This window comes from Chrysemys picta, chromosome 20 (genome assembly GCF_011386835.1).
Source record: "Chrysemys picta bellii isolate R12L10 chromosome 20, ASM1138683v2, whole genome shotgun sequence".
Taxonomy (NCBI): Eukaryota; Metazoa; Chordata; order Testudines; family Emydidae; genus Chrysemys; species Chrysemys picta.
The window spans coordinates 16,109,395-16,126,887 of NC_088810.1; the positions used below are offsets into that span (position 1 = coordinate 16,109,395).

Here is a 17,493-nt window from a genome sequence, read left to right on the forward strand (position 1 = left end):
ACTCCCAACTCCTGTTCGACATGGGGAAGGCTGCTGGGAGGAAGTAAGGGGTCTGGGCCAGCTGTAACAGCTCTGAGTCAGGCAGACTCCAGGCTCGGGCGAGACAGGCACATGGCTGGGAATAAGCTGCCTCGGGCTGGCTAATGGAGCCATGTGGCTGGTGAAGGGGGGTGGCAGCAGGAGGAGTGATGGGGTCTCTGCCTGCTCCATGTGCTGCAGAAACACAGTCACCCCTTGCTAGAGGCCAGGACTGGGCTGCTCTTGGCTTTGCAGGTAGCAGTGGTGGCTCAAACAGGTTTATCTGTGGGTGGCTAAGAGGCCAAGGTCTTTCCCTGCAGACACACACTCCTCACTCATCGATCCCTCCAGGCGGGACTATCCCAACAAGCTCCCATCTAGAGGCACCCGCTGGCAGGAGCACATTCTCCTGTGCCAGTCCCAGGCAGCGTGGGACCCACCTGGCCTAGGGACCACCTCTCCTCCAGGTAGTGCTAATGGCTGCGAACAGCAGAGGTCATTCTGCTGACAGTCCCTAGATGGTGATCATGTTTGAAGAGTGGAGGCAGCAGAGGGTCCCCAGCTCTGGAACCAGCTCCTTTTGGCAGCCTGCCCACCAGTGCCTTCAGAGCCCAGGCTGGGCTCACTGCTGGGAGGTGGGTTTGGATGGTACAGGTGGGGGTGCTATTGGTGCTGTCTCATGAGGGCCATTTAAAATCACGTGCCCAGATGCCACAGCACCAGGGAACCAGAAGTCATGACCAATCAATCAATCTCACTCATCACAGAAGCTAGCTCTCTGCACAGGCAATAGAGGAGAAGGCCGTTCAGGGTCATCCGGAGGGGATCAAAGCAGCTGACTGGTTTTTGCACCTCACTTTCAATGGGAAAGTTTGGAATTAAGTCCTGCTGTCACAATCGAAGGCAAGCCTTTCCAAGCCCCTCGTGAAGAGCTGAAGCGACAGACCTCACAGCCAGGAGCCCCTCCCAACTCACTGATCTCCAAGGAGACTGTCATCCCCACGACGAAGCAGAGTAAAGAAGTGGGTCTACTAATGCCAAGTCTTCCAAACTTGACCATGCTGTAAGTACCCAACTCCCAGGACACAACGTTGAGCATCTCAATGAAGACCTCCACTGCCTCTCAACCCCTTGGAGAGATTCCTCATTGAGACCAAGACTAAAAAACCCTTTTGAGGGGCCGGGGTTATACAAACGTTGATTTCTTGCACAGGCAGAGATTCACCATCTCTATTATTTGTATTCCAGTGGTTTCTATAGGCTCCAAGCCAGACCAGGACCCCATTGTGGGTAGGCTGGGTAAAAGGGATATAACAAGCAGAATGAAGAGTGACAGTTGGCGAGTGTCATGTTAGTCCCCAATGTAGTATTTGTTTAAAATAAATAATCTAGCCCCTTTGACAGCTAGAGACTCCTAGAAACAGGGCTGGAGGGGACCTCCAAAGGGCATTTGGGCCCTCCCTGCACAATGGGGCAGAGTCAAGTAAAGGAGACCAGCCCTGTCAGGTGTTTGTCTAACCGGTTTTTAAAAGCCTCCAAGGATGGAAGGTTTAAAAACCTCCACAACAACCTCAAGCGGCTGATCAGCGTCACTGCTCCTCCTAGGATGTCCCATACCCTCAAGGTGCCTGTGACCTCAAGGGTTTGAATTGTGAGCATCTGCACGACGGATTCTTTCCGGTCTAGGAATTCCATTGAAAGATTTAGTTTTACTAAATTAATTCTTTGGACTTTCTCTTCCTCCTCCTAACCTGGTGTGCGCAGGAGGCAATAGTCTGAGGTTTCATTCCCGCCTGTCCCCACCGCCAAACTAGGCTGATGATCCGGCTGCGCCCACAAAAATGGGCTTGGGTTGTTTAAATCAGACTGTTGAGATTTTTCTTAAATTTCTTCTAATGCAGCCTTTGGAAGATGGGGGCCAAACTATCAAGCTCAGGTACAAGATCAGCCAGCCCCACCCTTCACACAAGGAGGGGAATAAAATTTAACTCACTAGTCCAAGAAAACCCACCCCCAAGCTACTCCCCTCTGCCCCATCAACAAAATCACAATACAAAGGTTTTGACCAGTTCCAGGTTGGGCTAGATCCCAATAGGTGGCTAACCTTGTAACAGGCTGAGCCAGAACTCCGCATCTGAAGCAAAGCACAATTTTGTCAGGCTGTTCTAAAGCATTTCTGCATCTTTTGGATGCTGGTGGATGAAAATACAGAAATCAAAATGCTCCAAAAATGTTTAAAGACCTCAGCACGGTGTTCAATTCTGCCCCCCCCCGCCCGCCCCTCAAGGAACTTGGTATTCATTTAGATTATCTGCAAAGTAAAAATAATAGAACTCTGTTTCCAATCTGCCCCACCACTGAGCCTTTGGGTAAAGTGAGGATGCAGAGCTTTTTGCCATCTGTGCGAGATGACTATATGAACTAACACCTGTCCCTGGAAGGAGGAAGGATGAGCTTCTCCCAGCACCCCAGTGGTAACCCACAAACCCACCACAGACACAGACAGGCCTACGAGCATAAGGATGGCCACAGTGGGTTCCACCTAGCCCAGGGTCTTGTCTCGGACAGTGGCCAGCGTCAGATGCTTCTGACAGTTGGAGGTTTAGGGACACCTGGATACGGGGTTGTGTCCCTGACCATCTTGGGTAATAGCCGTTGATGGACCTTCCCTCCAGGAACTTAGGCTCTTCACAAGTTCTTACCACAAGTCTGTTTCTCTTTAGGATCCGGCGTCATTGACTTCCTCCTCTTATGCTGGCTACTGAGGAGGGCTCTCCCACGGCCAGGCCTCTTGGTACAGACCGGAGGTCCAGCAGAGGAGCGGCAGACCACAGGGTGATGGGGAGGCACTAATGCAGAGAAAGAGAGCCGGGGTTAGAAAGGCAAAGGTAGACAGAGCCCAGGATCACATCGCTTCTCCAAGGGGGAGCAATATCACACGAAGTAAAGACAGATGAAGCCTCTCGGCTCCCATATATTCCTTCCCCAGCTACTGCAGAGCCCTTGCTGTGGGAAGTTTTGTAGGTCTCCAGTGATGGGGATTGCAGCCTCTCCTTTGGGAAGCTGTTCAGTTAGCCCTGACCCCTGCAGCACCCTAGAGAATTCCTCACCCTCCTTGGTGTGCACAGCCTCTAAAGATCAGCAGATGTATGCCCCGGCCTAGCCCGGTGCTTTCACTCAATCTCCTCCTTGTCGCCCCCACCCAGCCTAACCCTCCACCCTTCCCAGATGATTTTGCTGCTCTTCTCTTAACGCTCCCCAGTCTCTCTCCGTCTTTCTGGAAACATAGCGCCAATACCTAAAGACGGTATCTCAGGTACAGCCGCACCTGCGCCAGAGAGACGAATGGTCACTTTCTTGCTTAGTAAAAAGTAACAGAGTCCTGTAGCACCTTATAGACTGACAAAGTGGGTATTCACCCACAAAAGCTTATGCGCCAATACGTCTGTTAGTCTATAAGGTGCCACAGGACTCGGCCGCTTTTTACAGATCCAGACTAACACGGCTACCCCTCGGTTTCTTGCTTAGTGATACCTGTGCTCATGCCGTCCAAAGTCATCTTTTTTGGTCAAATATTACAACGCAAACACCAGTCTAATTTACTGTCCAGGATCACTTTTAACCACAACTTAAATGCAGCTGCCTTTTGGGTGGGGCATAGTAGCTGTTTAATAACTCACAACATTGCCCACCAGAGCATTCTTCACCTCTGATCCCACGTTACCCCCAATTCAAACTGCAGGAGGAATTTAAGGAAGCAGAACATATGGCATTTGGCCAGATTAACACTCCAACTCTTACCAGCGGTGCTAGAACATATTTAATGGCCACATATGGTCAGGACCGCAGTTTGGCATCTCATGCAAAAGAAACTTTTCCAGCAGCACAATGCTTCTCACAGCATGTTGGGGCTCACGACCCACTGAGGGAAAAGCACCCCGTACTGAACATTTAACATCCCTGTCCCAAGCCTGCAGAGTCTGCAAGCTCCGACAAGATCACAGCATAGGCTGGGATGGCTGCAGATGCAAGTGCAACGGGACAAGGAAAATAATTCTGGCTAATCAAGGGCAGTAGCACATACCACAACCACCTGCTGCTCTGGAACAAAATGACACAGGATTTCAGAGACAGCCCGGGTGTGTGAGGCTAAGACTTTGCTCAATGAATTCAATGCATGGTGGTTATTGCAGTTAACCCCCCATTGAGGTGTTTGGGCTCAGTGGGCTCAGAGACAGTTCCATTTCAGCCTCAGAGCTTAAAGTGCTAAGTGCGGTGCTACAAATTTTAAGCAACGTTTGATCATTTTGACCTAAGCCTCCAGAATAGAATGATGCTCCTTAAACTCAGTTCATCACCAAGCCGCCTTTTAATCTGTGTCAGTATCATCTCTGCACCCAACGAATGAGCGCCTTTAGCTGCGTGGCCAGGGAACCGGCTTTGAAGTGTCACAAACCCTCGAGTGGCGGCTCCAGTACAGCAGCAAGCGCATTTTGGAAGCAGCCTATCTACAAGGAGTTGCTTTATTGTTCCTACGCAGGGTTAAAGCATATTTTGGCCTAAGATCTATAGTCAGTGGAATATAAACCTCTTGAACCCAAGGAGTGCTTGTGTGTGATCTTGTCGAAAGTGGCCACGTAAAAACACGGCTACCTCATTCCCTGCGTGGGTCAGAGTTACATTGCTAATTTGAGCAACGGTATGAACATACAATAGTAAGGAGGGTTTTGCCCTTAATGCTCATTTAATCATACCCAAAGAAGAAGAAGTCATACTCTGGCTCATCCTTTGGGAGTCTGATTGCTGAGCAAAGCCAAAGGCAGAATCATAATTGCTGGACAAGGTCAGAAGAAGCAGCAGCTTGATTTGCAGATGCCCCGTGGAGTTTGCAGTACCAGCCGTTAGAATTCCCCCCCCCCCCCCCACTTATTAATAGAGCACATTTGGTCTGGGATCACAGAGGAGTGACATGGAGCCACTAGGTCCTTTTCGGAGGGTAACAATAACTTTTGATTTAGAAGTAGAGATTCGGTCATAATATTTTTCCACCATAAACTGTGCCGGGATATGCAGGGCTATGTCTGAGCCGAAGTCTTTTACGGTGTAATGGATGCCTCCGACAGCTCAAGAACAACAGCCCACTGAAGAAAACACTCCCTTTGCCCTGGAAAGAAGGACTTTATAACCTCACTTTAAAAGTTAGTGAACCTTGTTCGGTGAGCGTGTTCTGCAAGCTGAAAAAAGTTAATTCTCACCCTGAACAACGCTTGAAATCACAGCTGTGAGCTGGACGTGTAACAAGTGAGCCAGAAATTACTGGCTTGAACTTTTCCAGGAAACGAGTGAGTATTTGGGACAACCCGGGACCACAGTTTGGGAGCCCAAAACTCCAGCTTGCTGCAAGCACTGCTGCTAAAGGGTACTTCCTTTTTCTAGAGCCTTCCTCACAAGGTCTCAGTTGGCTTTACAAACGTTTATAAATTCATAGATTTTAAACGCACAAGGGAGAGCTATGATCACCTAATCCCAGGGCCGGTGCTACCATTTAGGCCAACTAGGCGGTTGCCTAGGGCGCCAAGATTTGGGGGTGCCAAAAAGCAGCGCCCCCAATTTTTTTTTTTTCTTTTTTTTTTTTCTCCTTTTTTTTAAAAAACAGCGGCCGCTGCACTGGGAGGGAGAGGGAGTCTGAGCCACCGGCAGGCAGCCCTGGGGTTCCCCTGGGTCAGAGCTGCCGCACGGATCCCCGGGCTGGGGTGTGGGAAGCTGCCGCGGGGGGGTGCCTCAGGGCAGGGGGGAGAGCTGCCGCGGGGGGGGCCTCAGGGTGGAGGGGGGGCGGGGAGCTGCCGCAGCCTAATCCAACCCCTGCATAACAGGGGCAAGAGAATTTCCGCGCAGCAATTCTTGCCCAAAACTTCAGGTTAAACTAGAGCACCTCTAAACAAGGTATAATATGCATCAGCTTCAACATGTTAAGAGTTTAGTGGCATGGAAGTAAAGGGACGCAGACAAGGGAAAATAGGACTGTTCCAATAATCCACATTTAACCTACAACACACTGATGCATAAGCCTTAGGAGATCCCAGCTGTTTATGACCAAGGATTCCAGTGAAACCCTGGTATTAGGCAGCAGTACCGAACTCTTACCTGATTTGTGGGGGTGGGTGAGACCATGCTCTGCGTCGCTGTGAGCTCGGGGCATCACGTAACGAATGGATGTCTCTTCTAGGTACTTGTCCACGAGGTCTGGGCACACTGGAAAAGAGGGAAAGAATTTTTTATTTTTTTTTAAAAGAGGGCAGAGGAAACCATTACTGATATAGCAGATGCCAACATGAAGGCAGAGGGAACTGTTAAAAATCAGGGTGTGAAAAATTTGACATCTACCTGCGAGGCCAACATGAAAGATTTTTCAGGGTGAAGGAGGGGTTCACACAAAGGAGGTCCTGGGGCAGGAGCTCCAAAGCAGGGACTGCCTTCCCAAGGTGCTTCAGAGTGAAACTTAACATCATTCTTGTCACTTTCACTGTTGCCCACTGGGTTCTGAAGAGCAGCAATGGAACTGTTGTCAGTTTCACTTTGCTGCTTGAGAAATCTAGAAGCAGCAGTTGAGGCAGTGGACCTGCCAGCAGTCTCAGGAACAGGACTCTGCACTCATACACATTTTGAATGCTTTTCTTCCCAACCGTAATGGCTAGATTTTTTTTTTTTAATTAAAGCTTAGATTCTAAAAAAGTTGACGGCTTGGACCCCAGGGACAAGTCAATTTTTCTAGCCCTGACAGTGATGATCTGACATTTATTCCCCAAATTAATTTAGTTACTTTTGCAAAATGACAGACATCACCTAACAGAAAGCGGCACAACCCATTTTCAAATTAAATAGCACATCAAGAACTGCAGCGTGTAGAACTATTAATTGTTCTTTAAGATCAGACTCCCTTTGGCTGGACAGATTTTAAACCCAAGTACTCAACATGTAAGAGCATACCAATGACTTTCTAAAACAGAATTTACAGAAACACTTGTTTGGATTTACCACCACTATTACTTGCATCATCTCAACTCATTAGAAGCCCGAGGGCCTAATGATTGGTCAGACTTGACTGGGCGTTACATGTCACAAACGTATACGCACAACCCTTTGTTAGAAGGTTAACAACCGTAACCAGGCAATGCAGTGTCTGAGTAAAAGCAAGATCATGAGGTATGCAGATGACCTAGCCCTGTGCAAGGCTTCAACCAGTGACGCACTCAAACTAAGACTCTAACGTCACAAGGGACCATCGTGATCATCTAGTCTGACCTCCTGCACATTGCAGGCCACAGAACCTCCCACACCCAAGCCTAAAATAGACCCCTAACCTCTGGCTGAGTGACTGAAGTCCTCAAATCATGGTTTAAGACTTCAAGTTACAGATAATCCACAATTTACACTAGTTTAAACCTGCAAGTGTCCCATGCTGCAGAGGAAGGCAAAACCTCCCCGCCCAGGGTCTCTGCCAATCTGACCCGAGGGGAAAATTCCTTCCCGACCCCAAATATGGTGATCAGTTAGACCCTGAGCATGTGGGCAAGACCCGCAAAGCAGATACCTGGAAAGAATTCTCTGTAGTAACTCAGAGTGTCCCGTTTCTGCCCATTGGGGATTTTTACAACTGGCAGTCACTGATGAGCCACGTGTCATTGTAGGCAGTCCCATTAGACTGTCCCTCCATAAACGTATCAAGCTCAATCTTGAAGCCAGTTTGGTTTTTTGTCCCCCACTGCTCCCCTTGGAAGGCTGCTCCACAACTTCACTCCTTGGATCCTAATTGAGCCTAAACTTGTTGATGACCAGTTTATAGTCACTTGTTCTTGTGTCCACATCGGCGCTTAACTTAAATAACTCCTCTCCCTCCCTGGTATTTATCCCTCTGATGTATTTAGAGAGAGCAATCACATCTCCCCTCAGCCTTCTTGTGGTTAGGCTAAACAAGCCAAGCTCTTTGAGTCTCCTCTTGTAAGGTAGGTTTTCCATTCCTCGCATCATCCTAATAGCCGTTCTCTGCACCTGTTCCAGTTTGAATTCATCTTTCCTAAACATGGGAGACCAGAATTGCACAGAGTATTCCAGATGAGATCTCACCAGTGCCTTGTAGAATATTAACACTTCCTTGTCTCGACTGGAAATACCTCACCTGATGCATCCTAGGACTGCATTAGCCTTTTTTCGTGGCCGCATCACATTGATGGCTCATAGTCATCCTGTGATCAACCAACACACCCAGGTCCTTCTCCTCCTCTGTTGCTTCCAACTGATAAGTCCCCAGCTTATAGCAAAATTCTTGTTGTTAGTCCTTAAGTGCATGACCTCGCACTTGGCACTATTAAATTTCATCCCATTTCTATTACTCCAGTTTACAAGGTCACCCAGATCTTCTTGTACGATATTCCAGTCCTCCTCCGTACTGGCAATACCTCCCAACTTTGTGTGTCATCCACAAATTTTATTAGCACACACCCACGTTTTGTGCCAAGGTCAGTAATAAAAATATTAAATAAAATTGGTCCCAAGACTGATCCCTGAGGAATTCCACTAGTAATCTCCCACTAGCCTGACAGTTCACCTTTCAGTATGACACACTGTAGTCACCCCTTTAACAAGTTCCTTATCCACCTTTCCATGCTCATATTAATCACCATCTTCTCCAAATGAACTAATAATTTCCCACATGGAACTGTATCAAATGCCTCACTGAAATCCAGGTAGATTAGATCGACTACATTTCCTTTGTCTAAAATCAGTTAACTTCTCAAAGGAAGAGATCCGGTTGTTCTGGCACAATCTACCTTCTGTAAAACCATGTTGTATTTGATCCCAATTACTGTTCACATCTAGGTCCTTAACTACTTTCTTTTTCAAAATTTGTTCCAAGACCCTGCACACAATTGAGGTCAAACTAACAGGCCTGTAGTTTCTTGGATCACTTTTCCCCCCATTTCTTAAAAATACGGACTGTATTAGAAATTCTCCAGTCACAGGGTACGCCCTCTGAGCTTACAGATTCATTAAAAATCCTTGCTATTGGGCTTGCAATTTCATGTGCCAGTTCCTTTAATATTCTTGGATGGAGACTATCCAGGCCCCCCGATTTAGTCCCATTAAGCTGTTTGAGTTGGACTTCCACCTCGGATGTGGTAATTTCTACCTCCATATCCTTGTTGCCATTAGCCACTCTGCCACTACCCCTAAGCTCTTCATTAGCCTAATTAAAAAATGAGGCAAAGTATTTGTTTAGGTGTTGGGCAATGCCTAGATTATCTTTAATCTCCACCCCATCCTCAGTGCCTAGTGGTCCCACTTCTGTGTTCTCTTATTTATATGGTTATAAAACCTTTTATTATTGGTTTTGATTCCCTTTGCAAGCTCCAACTCTGCTTGACTTTTGGCAGTTCTCACTTTATCCCCACACTTTGACTCCAAGAAGTAGTTTTCCTCACTAATTCCTCCCATCTTCTGTTTCTTGGAGGTTTCTGCTTTCTCTCAATAACCTGTTTGAGATTCTTGCTCATCCAGCTTGGTCTGTAACCCTTCTCTATGAATTTTTTCCCCCTTGCTTGGGATCCAGACTTCAGATAGGAATCTGAATGTGGAGGAGGCTTGGAATTACTTTAAGTCAAAGTTGCAGAAGCGGAGTTCTTCGATCCACTTCCCCAACTAATTCCCTTAATTTTTTTTTAAGTTGGCTCTTTTGAAATCAAGGACCCTTGTTTCAGATCTATTTTTGTGTATCCTTCTCTTTAGTTTAAGCTGAATTAACTCATGATCACTTGAACCAAGTTCATCCTCTACAACCAGTTCTTCTACGAGGTCCTCACTACTCACCAATACCAAATCTAAAATGGCATCACCTCTCGTTTGTTCAGCAACTATTCGATGAAGAAATCTGTCAGCTATCACATATAGGAAAATTTGGGCCCCACTATTATTAGTAGCATTTGTCCTCCAATCTATAGCTGGGAAGTTAAAGTCTCCCATAATCACACAATTCCACGTAGTATTTATTTCAGTAAAAACATAAAAACATTAAAGAGGTCTCTATCCAGATCCAAATTGGATCCTGGTGGTCTGTAACACACCCCAACCACTATATCAGGGGAACCTCTAGAAGTTCTCTTCCCCAAAGTGGTTTTGGCCCAAACAGACTGTCTTATCCATTCCATCACTTCTAATTTCTTTACAGTCTACCTCAACATTAACATACAGTGCTACTCCTTTATTTGTCTTTCCTGAACAGCACATACCCTGCAATACCTGTACTCCAGTCATGACTACTATTCCACCATGTGGTTTGAGCACTGGCCTGCTAAACCCAGGGTTGTGAGTTCAATCCTTGAGGGGGCCATTTAGGGATCTGGGGCAAAAATTTAGGATTGGTCCTGCTTTGAGCAGGGGGTTGGACTAGATGACCTCCTGAGGTCCCTTCCAACCCTGATATTCTATGAAACTATGTTTCTCTTATCCCTATAAATCTGGTTTCACTTCCTGCACCAGTAGTTCTAGTTCCTCCGTTTTGTTACCAGGCTCCTTACATTGGTTTGCAAACATCTGAGCTGTTGCTGCTTGGTTTCGCCCACATTCCTCGCCTAATTGGGTACAGTCATTCCACTGCCAGTATCACGTATCTGACTGGTATCAGCACTATCCCTCCTAAATGTTCATTCTCCTACCCACGTCTGTTCCTTTCTTCATTGATACATCTCCTCTTACTTGATTTTCCTCCCTCTCAACGTTAAAATCAGGCGTGGAGGTTACATGAGCATCTCCCAACAGCCTCCCGAGTTCCTAGTTTAAAGCTCTTTTAATGAGTTGTGCCAACCTCCATCCCAGACATCTATTTCCCTCCCTACTCACGTGGAGTCCATCCCTTGAGAACTGTCCTCTGTCCATGAATGCCTTCCAGTGGTCAAACATCCCAAAGGCCTCCGTATAGCCTAATTGCCTGAGCCACCTGTTGATCACCGTAACAGTCCTCTCATTTAAATCTCACCCAGGTTCCAGTCTTACACTCGCGAGGAATCACTAATCAAAGCTTTCCTTGCTTCAGGGCATGACACAGTTATCCTTCATTTGCAGGTGTGTATTGTCCAGAAAGCAGTATGTATAGAACACAGCAGTCGATTCTCACAGGTGCCTAGCTGAATGAACCTTTCATCCCTGATTTATGCTCCCTACGTTTGCTGACCAAATTTTGTATTAATTTCCCAATCTACTGCTTACTTTTAAAGTTACTTAGTAGTTGTGTTCCCTCTGTATCTTAACCCAGTATATTCCAGGCTACTCCCAGAGGTCAGACTTCACCAGCCATTTGGCTTGTCCACATTCATCTGAGATTTCAGGTTGTAAAGACTTAATTATGCTCAACAATTGCGGAAGTCTTATTGCTCTTTGGATTGCTTGATAAATGGGCGCAAACAATATGCATTTTAATATGCTAAATGTATATGTATACATCTAGGAACAAAGAAGGTAGGCCATATTTACAGGATAGGGGACTCTACCCTGAGAGGCAGTGACTGAAAAAGGTTTGGGGTCATGGTGGATAATGAGCTGAACATGAGCTCCTAGTGCGACACTCTGGCCAAAAGACCTAATGAGATCCTGGGAGAGACAAACAGCAGAATCTCAAATAGGAGCAGAGAGGCTATTTTACCTCTGTATTTAGCACTAGAATACGGTGCCTAGTTCTGGTGCCCACAACTCAAGAAGAATGTTGAATAACTGGAGAATGTTCAGAGAAGAGCCATGAGAATGATTAAGGGTACGTCTATACTTACCTCCGGGTCCGGTGGTAAGCAATCGATCTTCTGGGATCGATCCCGGAAGTGCTCGCCGTTGACGCCGATACTCCTGCTCCGCGAGAGGAGAACGCGGAGTCGACGGGGGAGCCTGCCTGCCGCGTGTGGAGCCGCAGCAAGTTCGAACTAAGATATTTCGACTTCAGCTATGTTATTCACGTAGCTGAAGTTGCGTATCTTAGTTCGAAGTGGGGGGTTAGTGTGGACCAGCCCTAACTGTCTTATATAGTGACAGACTCCAGGAACTCAATCTATTTAGTTTAACAAAGAGAAGGTTAAGAGGTGGCTTGATTATAGTTTATAAGTACCCATATGGGGAACAAATATTTAATAATGGCTCTTCAGTCTAGCAGAGTAAGGTATCCAATGTGTGGGAATGAAGCTAGACAAATTCAGACTAGAAATAAGGTATGCATTTTTAATGGTAAGAGTAATTAAGAACTGGAACAACTTACTAAGACTGTGGTGGGATTCTCCATCAAGGACAATTTTTAAATCAAGATTTGCATGTATTTTCTAACAGATCTGCTCTAGGAATTATTTTGGGGACGTTGTATGACCTGTGTTAGGTAGGAGGTCAGATGAGATCATCATAATGGTCCCTTCTGGCCTTGGAATCTATGAATCATGCAGCAGTGGACTGAAACATAGTAAGATCATGAGTCTGGGGTCAGTGGTGCACAAACTTTTCCAGTTGTGTGCCCCCCTCTCCCCCACTATTAATGGAATCTGTCCGCACCCCTCTCCTCCCCCACATTAATGCACAGCCAAGGCTTCCTCAGTAGTGGAGCTGGGGCTGCAGGCAGAGCTGGGGGCAGAACTGGGGATGGGGGAGTAGCAGGGGCTAAAGGCAGAGCAGGTCTGTGGGCAGAGCCAGACTGGGGGTGGAGCTGGGCCTGTGGGCAGAGAGGGCTGGAAGTATGGCACTCGCTCTCCGTGGGGGCGCTGTCCTGGGCCCCACCGTGTGTCCCCATGAACATTCCTCCACGCCCCACAGTTTGAGGGCCACTGGTCTAGCCATTTGATTCCAGCCAGCTTCAAACTTGTGTTAAAGGAGACTGGCAGGAAACTGCTATTATGCAAGAATAAAGTGCAATCACTGAGCATAGTTATTATCCTCTTATGCCAGTGAAAGAAACCTGGGGACTGAATAAAAATTGATGAAAAATTCTGATTTTTAAAATTCAAATTAAATAAACTTAAATTACGACATCCTTTGTTAAGATCTAAACTTATTTTAATCTATTAAAATCATTTAAATTAAATACAAATAGTATTCCAGCAGGACAGGTATGCTGTCAAAGTTTTAAAGAAAGTCCAACCCCTGAACTGGTGGAAATCACGGGCGCAGGATCTGGAAACCACAGGCTGAATATCTGGAAACAGAGTTCTCTGACGTGCAAAAGCAGCTTTTGTCAGCAGCAGCATGGACTATTTCCTTCATTTCAGTTTATCCAACCAGTTCAGTTCAATAGTTAGTTCTTTCAAAGTGAGAAACTGACTAGAAGTTTTAATAAAAAAGCGTGTTGCCCTCTTCCAACCTATAAATAAAAATGAGGTGAGAGAGGATATGGACTACTAGTTCTAAAATATTGCAGGATAGGGAGACCAAAAACAATCAGTTCGATTCACTAAATATAAATATTTCCTTTGTTTAATAAATCAGTTTTAAATGGTAAATGCTTCGATACGTTTTTTCTTATGTATGCAGCACATTTAAGATAATTTTATTCAACCAATAATTTTAAAATGCTGGTTTTGTGCATTTTTAATTCCCTTCCAATTTCCATCCAAATGCAGCTCAAAAATCATCAGTAAAAAAAAAAGTTAATCTAGTAAATAAGAAATGCTTCACTGTTTTCTAACAATAAAAAACAGAAATTAAGAATCTGAGTAAGTTTATGTTAAGCTATATAACTGCTTAAATAAATGTGTATAGATACAGTGTTGAGCTGGTGAACAAAAAAGTAATAAATTACACCAACCATTCAGAATCTTTAGGAAAAAGGAGTTTAAAAAGTACAAATGCAAAATTAGGTTGAAACTGATTATTTAAATCAATCCACCATGCAACAGGACATGGAGATGAAGATGAAAATAGAAGAAGTGCTGTTTGTACAAATGTAAAAGGTTGAGAACTTATGGGCAAATTCATATGAGAGAGAGAGAGAGAGAGAGAGAGAGAGAGAGAGAGAGAGAGAGAGAGAGAGAGAGAGAGAGAGACCATCAGTTTAGATTTTTTTAAAAATAAGAATCAAGCTTCACTGAATTTTTACCTACTATTAACACCAGAGACCCCTGTACACCTCAAAAAAAAAAAAAAAAATCAGGAAAAAATCCTTTTTTGTTCTCAGCATTTTTCGCACACTCAATTTCCGAGTTACCGCTTATTTGTTTGGATTTGTCACACAAGAGGGAAGAGAAAAGCATTTAATGAAAATATGAAAGTTATTGTAATGCTCAGAAAACTGGCCAGGGAGTTCTGGGACACATGAATTACCTGAAACTAATGAAATCATCATTAAAAAAAAAAAGAGAGAGAGAGAAAGTTATCCAGGTATCTTCAAGGAATCTCAAAGCAATATTAATTCAGTCACAATATGCGTAAGTGTTTGTACTGTTAATTTATGTACCATATATATCTAATATGGTTAACACTGCTGTGGGAAACTAACTCTGGATTTCAGTCTGCTTCGGTTCTCAAACTTTCTTTTTTTCCTTTTAACGTTGTTGGTTAAAACCCAAACAGGGGAAGGAGAGAAGAAATATAAATTGAATGTGCAGCCACACTCAAATCACTGGAGCCTTTATGTCAGGGCTTAAAAGTTTGCCAGTCACTCACTAGCCAGGGGATGATGCATGAGCAAATGAGGAGGGCCCCATCCCCAAGGAAGTTCAGGGATGATGCGTGGATGCAAAGCCCAGCCCTACCCCAACTGCTTACCACGATTCCTACCAGGTTGCTGACTATGGACCCAGCTTGTGGGTTCTATCACAAGCCTCTGGCTAACAGGTCTCAACATTTGAAGGCCACCCTATGCTGGAGGAAAGATGCTTGCCCTCCTATCAAAGCTCCTCCTGACTTAAAGGAAAGGTGGATTCCAGAGACTATAATGAAGGAAGGCTTAAACACATCTGATTGATAAAAAGCTGAATTCTCTTACTTTCTTTAGAGGCTTTCTATAGCTCTGTCCTTCAGCACAGCAATGTCTGAGCACCTCACAAACACAAAGAAGTTTATCGTCACACCACCATGACCAGGACGAAAAGCCTTAGTCTCACTTTCCAGATGGAGATCTGAGGCACAGATTAAGTGGCCTGCCCAAATGTCAATGTCTGTGACCGTCCGGATGAGAACCCAGATATCCAAGTTCCAGTCCAGTGCCTTGATCACCGTCATCCCTTTCTTCCAAAGGTGCAGTAAAGTTAGCTCTTCTGTTCACTTTCCAGGTAAATGCAAATCTACTTTTATCCGTATAACAATTATGTTGTTAGAACGCTACATGGCAAAATACCAATTAAAAAAGACTAGTGTTGACACTCTGCTCATCTGTTTTAGACAGCTCTTTGATTCACTTCCAGGTTTACCATGCATTATTGAGGACATGAAATTGTCTATTACACTGACGACTACTTCCAACATTTTATTGTTGAGAAAAATCAAGAGAGTTGGCATGTATATTCCTCCCAACCTCCTCTTCTATTAGGGTTTGTCTTGACTGCAACTGTTATCTTGAATTACTAATACCCTCCAGTCACACCATTCAAACTAGTTTAGCTAAAGTGAGGGCAACCACGAACTACACAGAATGATTGGATTAGCAGCTGAGGAGCTGTAACTCAAGTCACTGAATCCCCAGCTCTAGATTCAGCAGTACTCCAGCTCTAACTCTCATCCCTGACAAGGCACCTAGCTTGAGGTTAAAGGACCACTTAACTCAAGCAAGACATTTGTGGGTGTGGGCAGGAGTTGGGTGAGAGGCAACACTTAAGTTATATCTTGAGCTACCAATGCTGTGAAGACAAGTCAATGACAGAACAAGGAGTAATGGTCTCAAGTTGCAGTGGGGGAGGTTTAGGTTGGATATTAGGAAAAACTTTTTCACTAGGAGGGTGGTGAAGCACTGGAATGGGTTACCTAGGGAAGTGGTGGAATCTCCTTCCTTAGAGGTTTTTAAGGCCCGGCTTGACAAAGCCCTGGCTGGGATGATTTAGTTGGGATTAAGTCCTGGTTTGAGCAGGAGGTTGGACTAGTGACCTCCTGAGGTCCCTTCCAACCCTGATATTCTATGAACAGAGAGCAAATGGGTGTCCTTCTCAGAGAAAGGTAATATACTCTGATTTATACCTTTAAATTGTCAACATTTACCTACAGCTGCCATATAGATAAGACAACACCATAGCAGGATACTGGACTGCCACCAATTTTGAACGTTAACCCTTGCCTAAACACTAAAGGAAGGAGGAGGATTCTTTAGGGTGCTACAAGGTGACACAGCTAAAAGTAATCAGATTAAATTAAGAGACTGATATAGACAGCAGCAAGAGCTATGGCGAACCCAGGAGTCAGGTTCTAGGAGTTTTCAGGAGGATGACTAGCTATTCTGAGTCACCCTAGTTACCAGACCAGATGGGTCTCCTTAGCTCCAGATCAAGAGTATCAACGTTTAAAGTCTCTAAGGCAAATGAAAAGGGGAACAGCTAGCTCAGGAGGACGTCTCGGCTGTAGTGACTAACGTGACACCTCCCCCAGCCTGTTTTTGGTCCTCTTTTCCCTCCACCTGTGTATCATTTCTATGCCTGCCTATATTGCTGCTCACAGCTTTCCCAAGCAGTAGCATGAAATGCCACTGGTGTCCACAGTGCTATGAACAACAGTGAAAACTGATCAGAGACTTGTCAATTTCACGGTGGTTTAGGAAGGCCAAGAGCAGCTGACTCAGCCAGAATTGTGTTGATTTACATTTGCAACCATTAAGGGCTAGTTTTGTTTTGTTTTTTATAAAAAATGGAAGTTTAAATTCTGCAAAAATTGATGACAATCTTTCCTTGTTATAAGTGAAAGTTTCCTTCTGACAGGTGGATATGTCAGGTCCTGTTTAATCTGGATCAAAGTTTCTGAGGCCGAGCATTGGAATTCTGGAATGCTCTAAGGCAGTACACAGCCAGTGGATGCACGGCATTGATCCAGGAAGGTTTGGAAGCTGGAGAATTGGTACAGGGTTGTGGTATGGATGAGACCCCACAGGTTAGTTTGCTCAGATCCGAAAGGGAGAATCACTGTACCGGGGTGGTTATTGAAATGTTCAATACATCAGTAAATCTCTCAGAGTGGTGCTTTGCAGAACGCTGAGTGTGTGGAGCACACAATGTATGAAAGCAGGTTATGGGACAGGGCAGGGGAGAAAGCAGAAGGGTCATTAACCCCTTCTGAACATATTTTTTTGCGGGATGAAGGAAAGAAGGAGGGATTGAGAAACGGGGGGGGGGGGCGGGGGGGGAGGACTATCTCGGGCACTGGAAGAAGCCAAATGTATTTTTGAAGCTTCACTCCCAGGGATACACACCCCTGCACCCTACACTATTTCAAAGTTCACCCTGATTTGCTTACAATGTGCACATTCCCAAGGGCTCAGCA

At 45.3% G+C, this 17,493-nt stretch overlaps 1 protein-coding gene across 7 annotated transcripts in view; it reads right to left on the minus strand.

Annotated features, from left to right (window-relative positions):
• DEDD (death effector domain containing) overlaps positions 1–17,493 on the minus strand; it is a 42,685-nt gene that overhangs the window by 3,959 nt on the left and 21,233 nt on the right. For 4 of the 7 annotated variants that reach the window (XM_065573839.1, XM_065573838.1, XM_065573840.1 and 1 more), the window contains 2 exons: positions 6,163–6,270; positions 2,721–2,867 (listed from right to left, as the gene is read on the minus strand). In XM_065573839.1, the coding sequence (XP_065429911.1) occupies positions 2,721–2,867; positions 6,163–6,270 (255 nt within the window). Of the gene's footprint in view, positions 1–1,062; positions 1,314–2,122; positions 2,211–2,720; positions 2,868–6,162; positions 6,271–17,493 lie in introns of those variants that run through there. The other 3 variants (XM_065573841.1, XM_042843368.2, XM_065573842.1) reach the window with 2 other exon arrangements.